The sequence below is a fragment of the Carex rostrata genome, chromosome 22, assembly GCF_964058835.1.
Source record: "Carex rostrata chromosome 22, lpCarRost1.2, whole genome shotgun sequence".
Classification (NCBI taxonomy): Eukaryota; Viridiplantae; Streptophyta; class Magnoliopsida; order Poales; family Cyperaceae; genus Carex; species Carex rostrata.
In genome coordinates, this window is record NC_135939.1 from 5,732,141 (window position 1) to 5,740,333 (window position 8,193).

The 8,193-nt window shown below is 31.7% G+C and overlaps 1 protein-coding gene across 1 annotated transcript; it reads left to right on the forward strand.

Moving 5' to 3' along the window:
* The first annotated feature begins 865 nt into the window (after positions 1 to 865).
* LOC144574352 (mitochondrial phosphate carrier protein 3, mitochondrial-like) lies at positions 866 to 5,097 on the forward strand. The gene is made up of 6 exons (XM_078324296.1): positions 866 to 1,294; positions 2,698 to 3,059; positions 3,314 to 3,357; positions 3,967 to 4,181; positions 4,555 to 4,679; positions 4,773 to 5,097. The coding sequence occupies exons 1-6, from the start codon at positions 1,046 to 1,048 to the stop codon at positions 4,834 to 4,836; spliced, it is 1,059 nt and encodes a 352-aa protein (XP_078180422.1). The 5' UTR covers positions 866 to 1,045; the 3' UTR covers positions 4,837 to 5,097.
* Positions 5,098 to 8,193: the final 3,096 nt, after the last annotated feature.

An 8,193-nucleotide genomic window follows, 5' to 3' on the forward strand; every position in this document is an offset into this window, starting at 1 on the left:
AGGTCGCCGGTTTCGAAACCCATCCGGAGAATTTTTGTGAATATTAAATAGTTGAATAGTTTCTACTAAAAAAATGGAGCAATCAATTTTTGGACTCCCTAAAATCTCAATTAAATAATTAAATTATAATTTTTGTTTCAACTGATTGCATGAAATAAATAGAGAAATAATTTTTATTTCACACTTTAGCTTCGGATTATCTATCACTCAGAGCGTGATATATGCCAACTCTGTCAAATATAAATTCAAGTTTTTATTTATAAGTTTGTCTATTTTAAATCTTGTTTAATTTAATTGTTCATCAGAAATGATTTGGCATCTGGTTCTGATTGGTAGGGATTTTATGAGAACCCTCTGTGGACAGAAAATTTATGTTTTTAAAATCACTGACACGTAAGTTCGAGGTGGATTTTGACATATAAATATTGAATATAATTTTGTTTCTAAATTTATTCCAAATCCATGTATCAGTATTTTTTTTTTTTTTTTTTGAATTCGGGCAGAGGCTGCCAGAGAGTATCAGTGATTATATAGGCAAAAATTTCCTGTCCGCACATAGACAGAGGAACAGGAGATTCGGTTCTGAGAAAATGTCCAGCTGCTAGCACCTCTAAAAAAAACTATGAGCTACAGTTATTAAATTGGATTATGAAATTTTGACTTTTCAATGGCACAAAATAGAAGTTTCTTTTCTTTTTCAAATAACAACTCAAGAAAAATTGCTACGTGTTGAAATTTAATAGATTCAGGGACCATTCAATTACTTGGTACAAATCAAATAACAATTATGACTTTTGTTGGAAAATCTGTCACTGTTGCTAATCGTCAAATCAAAATTTTCTATTAATAAATTTAATTCTTCGACTCTTCGTCTCTTCGTCTCGAATTCCAACTTTGTTTGAAGAAACAAATTTAAAAAACAAAGGCAATCCAAGCATCTCGTTCGAGAAAATCGGAGGCACGTCTACTTATTATTGGCCTACCCACGTTTTCATTCTCTCTCTCTCTCTTCTCTTTTCGTCTCTCTTCTGATTCAAGCGTCAATATGGATATCTCAGAGAAATCGCGCCAATCTCTCTTCCCCAGTTACCTGTACACATCATCAGCGAGCAAGGTCTTTGGCCGAAACTCTAAATCGACCGGGTCGTTCATGATCCAGGCGCCGAATGAGTCGAGGAAGATCGAGATGTTCTCTCCGGCTTACTACGCCGCGTGCACGGCCGGAGGAATACTTAGCTGTGGTCTTACGCACATGGCCGTGACCCCGCTTGATCTCGTCAAATGCAACATGCAGGTTAGTTGTATGTACTCTTTTGTTGGGGTGTTCAAACGGTCGGTTCGGTTCAAACCGTAGTAAAACGATCAAACTAAACTTTTTTTGGTTTTTAAATATAGAATCAAACCGAACCAATTAAGAAACCAAAGTAAATCTATTAGTACTATTATTAAAGAAAATAATACATTGTCATATACCACAATCAAAGTTCGGTTTGGTTTAATAAAATCATTATAATACCAATAAAATTAGAGTTGAACCTATAAACCGGTCGGTTCAGTTTAATCAATTTGAGAAGTCTAAACCGAACTAATCCATTTAAACCAAAATATTCCGGTTCAGTTTAAAACCAAACAAACCGAACTGTTTGAACACCCCTACTCTTTTGTATCTTTATTTTGAATATTTTTTAGCTGTACTTGTGGGATTAGTTCGATGTAGATGGATGTATCTAATATATTTCCTTCATTTCTGTTGTTTTCTTCGTCTACCAAACTTACATATATCATATGGAGCTGGTGTTAATATTCTAAGTTGTGATCATAGCTCAATTTGTGATCATAATTCAGCACAGAAAATGTTTTATGTGAAGGATGAACTTAGTTGTCCGCTCTCATCGAATTACAGCGTAATAACGTTACAACTTTGTATGTAACATGAATTTATTAGGAATTTTAAGGGAGTAGAGTTAGGATGAGTAACTGAAACTCATATTTTGTTGCCATTTTGTCATGGACCTATGTTGGCTAATGTTATTATTTGACTACCATATCACCCGCTTTTTATGGGGTATAGTTGCACATCTAGGACTAATTTGGCCGAAATTGTTATTTATATCGTAATAAACAAAATAAAAATAAATACACCTGTTTGATGAGAATTCGAATTTTATTGAGTCTGCCAAATTATTTAGCAGCTCTAAAGATTAGGAGTTACCAATTGGCCCTGCAGCTGCAGCCTAGAGCCTCCAAATAAAATAACGGCCCCTTTGTCTTTTTATTATTATTTTTTTAATAGAAATTTTATTAACTAAAAAACAAAAGCCTTGTTATCTGTGCCGATCCCGTTTGTATACATTAAAAAAAACAAATGTGGCTGCTATTTTATTTTATTGTTCTGCCGTTAAAAAAAATGAAAAAAAATGAAATGGGGCCGCTATTTCATTTGAAGGCTCTAGACAGGAATTGTAGAATTAATTGGTGGCCCCAGTCTTTAAAGACGATTTGGTGAACTGAATAAAATTCAAATTTTGACCGAACAGAGTGTTTTGGTTTCTTTTTTGGTGAATATGGTAGAAATAAAAATTTCGGCTAATTTGGAGTTTAGCTCCTTTGTTGAGCTCAGTAGTATATATCCTAACTGACATTCCTTCTTTAAATATTCTTTTTTTTTTTTATGGTTATCCTTCTTTAAATATTCAGATTAACCCAACCAAATACAAGAGCATCTCATCAGGATTTGGTGTACTTCTACAAGAACAAGGTGCCAGGGGATTCTTCAGAGGGTGGGTACCAACCCTTCTTGGTTATAGTGCACAAGGTGCATGCAAATTTGGCTTCTATGAGTTCTTCAAGAAGTACTATTCTGATTTGGCAGGCCCTGAGAATGCGGCCAAGTACAAGACTTTGATCTATCTTGGAGGCTCTGCATCTGCTGAGTTCATTGCTGATTTGGCACTCTGCCCCATGGAAGCTGTCAAGGTGCGTGTTCAGACCCAGCCTGGCTTTGCTAGAGGCTTGTCTGACGGCCTCCCCAAGTTCATTAAGTCTGAAGGTTTTGGCGGGTATAATTTTAACTTATCGGTTTTGTTTATATTAGGTCTTACTGTTTTGCTTTTTCTTTCTCTGGTGTGGATTTTCTTTCATTTATTGGGACCTTATGACCGAATTTGGGGTTAACTGGTTGTCTAATGTAATATTTGGGCTGAAATTTCATTAAAGTCATTCCAATCAGATACAAACTGGTATGAACTTTTCTATTTTCTTTCCTGTTTGAACTCTTGAAGAAGTTCTATTTTTTTTTCTGATTGAAATGTAGGTTGTACAAAGGAATAGTTCCACTCTGGGGGCGTCAGATTCCATGTAAGTGATGCAAAGTGTCCCTTTTCTTTTTCTTAGATGCAGATTAATACACCTTTGTTCATGTCTTACGGAAGATAATATGCACAGATACTAAGCTTTCTTTTCTTTGACCAAGTAGTGAAATCTACCTCTTTGATGGAAAAGCCATTCTTGTTTTTAATGAAAGCCTACAGTGGTCCAATCAAAAGCTAAATAGGAATAGCATCTGGGGCTTTTTTAAAATACTTTTGCCACATTCTGGGAGTGTTTTTTAGAAAATAACTAATTTTTGCATTCTTTATGTGGACATAGCTATAGTATCGTAACGAAGGAATTGAATTTAAGTTGAATTGCAATTTTCCTTATAAATTTTCCAATTAGTCCTGTACGTTTGAAAACTAATTTCTGTCTAGGTTTATATATTTTCTCCTTTGTTTTTGAGGATCCTTCGTTAGGAAATAGGTTAACCTCTATAAGAGGGCAGTTATTACATACTTAATTATGTTGTTTTGATATGCAACCAATTCCCGCCTATTACTAAGTTTCGCATCATGGCAACTTTTAAGTACCAATGAACTTGGCAGAATATGTTGCACTGCCTAAACATGTCCTCACAATGTGTTTGGACAGATACGATGATGAAGTTTGCCTCTTTTGAGACGGTGGTGGAGATGATTTACAAGCATGCTGTGCCGAAGCCGAAGAGCGAGTGTGACAAAACCACCCAGCTCGGCATCAGCTTTGCCGGTGGCTATATTGCTGGTGTCCTCTGTGCTGTTGTCTCTCACCCTGCCGACAACCTTGTTTCCTTCCTTAACAATGCCAAGGGTGCCACTGTTGGTGATGTAAGTCCTTTTTTCACCTCATTTTTCCTTTTTTTTTTTAAATCCCGTACAAGCTTTCACAATTTGGGGCCTTGGTATTATACTTATGTAGCCACTTATTTGATCCTGTTACTGTTGGCGCCATATTTTGCTGTTGTACTGAATATATGAAACGGATCTCATTGTTGGAGAAATTGAAGACTGGACTCATTGGACATTTTTGTATTTTTCTTTGGTTTCTAATAGCAAAGGACAAATTGTTGCAATTATTGAGAATTGTATGGATAATTATGACATCTACTGGTACTATACTGGTATGTCATGAAGCTGTACATCTGACCTGTGCTGGTACATGATTTCTAACTCGTTCAACATGCATGTTTGCTCTAAATAGGCTGTGAAGAACCTAGGTCTCATGGGCCTATTCACAAGAGGACTTCCTCTACGTATTGTGATGATTGGTACACTTACCGGAGCACAGTGGGGAATCTATGATGCTTTCAAAGTCTTTGTTGGGCTGTAAGTATTATATCTGAAATATAATCCGATGTACGATTCTATTTGTACTCAAAGAAAGATTCTAATAATTTGATTTGTTATTGTAATTTTCAGACCAACAACTGGTGGTGGTGCTCCAGTTGCTGCACCAGCACAGCAACCCATAGCTACTGCTTGATTTTTCTTCATTCTGATGAATTGAAAATAACATGTATTTTCCGAGTTCTCTCCAGCAAAGATGGAGTGAATAACAATTTTTTTGGATGGTTATTTTTTTCTTCCAATTTTGTTTAGACTTCTTGAAGAGAGTTGAGAAATAATCAGAGAGCATTAGTGTTTGTAGTTTCATTCTCTGATATTGGTAGACCTACGATCTATTTTAGTTGTTTAAGTATTTAGGATTTTTTGGTTTGAAATTATATGTCTGGTTTTTTTGCCATGTTAATAATTTGTATAAATTTGTATAAATTACATGCAATTACTTTACAAGTCGGATTTAATGAAACGAGATATGTTCAGGCGAATCAGATCTGCCTATTAGATTTTGTGCAACCACGGATTTTGTGTTCAACCATATTATTGTTATTGGGCCTTCGGCCCTGTTCGGCAGGAGGTACATGTTTTGGAAGCCCAATTTTCATAGTAAATTCTGAACTCTGTAGATTCCGACAAAAAATGCCTCAAGATCAGTGATCACCAACATAAGAACAAAACATGTACAATATGGAACAAATTTTATTGATTGAAAAGAGACATATATGTAAATTTGAGGGATCCAAATTTACTTTTTTTAATAAAATTGAATTACATTTTAAATTTTTAAATTTTTCAAAATTCAAACAGTTCAACATGATGAATATATTAAAATATGCTTGTAGATCAAATTTTACCTTTTTTGAATGTTTTATTATTTATTAACTATTTTACAAAATCGATGTTTTTATACTATTGAATTTTTGTACTCATCTTAATAAATAGTAAAAAAATTCAAAAAAAAATGTAAAATTTGATCTGCAAGTACATTTTAATATATCGATAATATTGAACGGTTTGAATCGATTTTTTGAAAATGTATAATGTAATCCGGTGTCACTAAAAAAGAGTGTAAGTAGATCCCTACTCTCTCTCTACATGGAAGGAAATCCAATAGAACTCGAATTGTGCAACAAATACACATAAATCTAATGACAAAATGGATAACAACAATCTCTCCATTTTAAACTCTACTAATTCAAGAGAATTAAAATAGTACATAAAATATAATCCCTCTAAAAAGTTGCAGACGTGATATCATATACGCCATAATTTGTTGCATCTTTTCAGATCGATATTTGACGTGTCACTTAATTAATTTATGAGTATTAAAAACCATCTAAAGTCCACGCATGTCACAATCGGTTAATAGGAAAATGCAAAATAAATAATATGTTTTGCTACTTTACGATCTCTAAGCTAGAACACAACATAGCAAGTCGAATTTTTTGTGTGGAAGCATTTGATTGATATCAAATGGCCAGCAATATATTCTTTTAGGGTATATATGTTTGGTTGGGTTAAGAATAGGTTTTTTTAGCCGATTTTTTTATTTATATCCAAAAATTAAATCAAATTACAAAAACTAACCGAAGTATCGGTGAATTTCGATTTCTACCCAATCCGGTTATCCAATAACCGGATTTGGGATAAATGTCCGGTTATCCAACAACCGAACTCAAGAAATATAACCGGTTATTGGATAACCGGAAAGTTATGTTTTTTTTTTTTTTTTTTTTTTTTTTTAAAGAAAACCCGGTTAATCACTAACCGGAAAGTAATTTTTTTTTTTTTTTTTTTTTTTTTTTTTGAAAACCAGAAATTTCGAATTTTTTTTATTTTTTATATTAAAATATTAGAAATGTTGATTATATTTCTTTAAAAATAGATGAAATACAATATAATTTGATTTATTAGAAAGACTGCAACAAATAACCCGGATTAATATTTTTCAGGCCGGATTTTTCGCGGCTGTAAGAAAAATTAATATATTTCTTTATGTGCTATTGGAAAAAAATAAAAATGCTTAGATTCTGAGTTTTTGATTCCGGTTCAAAAGTCACTTCTAGGTAATCTAGAAAATATTGTGATCCATCTAGTAAATTTAATTAATAAAAAGTTGTTTCTATTTTTGAAAAAAATAAAAACTTTAATTTATTTAATAATTGTTTTTCAAGAAGAATTATCAAAATAGAAACAACTTTTTATTAATTAAATTTATTAGATGGATCACAATATTTTCTAGATTACCTAGAAGTGACTTTTGAACCGGAATCAATAACTCAGAATCTAAGCATTTTTATTTTTTTCCAATAGCACATAAAGAAATATATTAATTTTTCTTACAGCCGCGAAAAATCCGGCCTGAAAAATATTAATCCGGGTTATTTGTTGCAGTCTTTCTAATAAATCAAATTATATTGTATTTCATCTATTTTTAAAGAAATATAATCAACATTTCTAATATTTTAATATAAAAAATAAAAAAAATTCGAAATTTCTGGTTTTCAAAAAAAAAAAAAAAAAACTTACTTTCCGGTTAGTGATTAACCGGGTTTTCTTTATAAAAAAAAATAAAAAAAAATAAAAAAATAAAAAATAACTTTCCGGTTATCCAATAACCGGTTATATTTCTTGAATTCGGTTGTTGGATAACCGGACATTTATCCCAAATCCGGTTATTGGATAACCGGATTGGGTAGAAATCGAAATTCAACGATACTTCGGTTATTTTTTATAATTTGATTTAATTTTTGGATATAAATAAAAAAATCGGTTTTTTTAGAGTTAGCTTATGCAGAATAGTCTATTCAGTGTTTAATTGGATTAAAATAGCTAGAATAGGTAATTCAAACTTTTTGTCTTATTAAATTAGGTTGTTTTAAAGGTTTTAAAATTTAGTTATTTTAATGAAATAAACAATAGTAATTTTTTATTTGGCTATTCTAGCTACAACTGAATAATTTAGATGAATTAATATGATAAAGAGAATTACATAGAATAATTATTTTTTAAGTCGTTACAATCTATAAAGCTAAAATAATTTCTAAGTAGAATATTTTTTTGTAGCATTGATCTTTAATTTATTTGAAACCAATTTTTTTCCGATCCGAAGGAAATAAAATATAAATGAATGATATTTCCTCTTTCGAAATTAAAAATTGAACATATAACAATGCACCCACGAATCCACGATAGACTTATTAAATGATTATTGTGAAACATGCAGGTTTTTTTTTTTAGTTTGTACAATCTCCATATTTAAAAAAAAAAAAAAAAGCTATTACACAGCTTCGATAAATATCAATAGACAATCTAAATATTTTTTATAATTTCGGATTAAACGCATTAATTCTAATGGTTAAAATTGGTGCAAACAATATTTCCTAATACTAGAAATTTAAAATGATATATATAAAATGCATATATAGACCAGTGTTATTTAAATGTGCAATGCCAATCAACACAAAAAAAAAAAAAAAAAAAATCTTGAAAATTTATG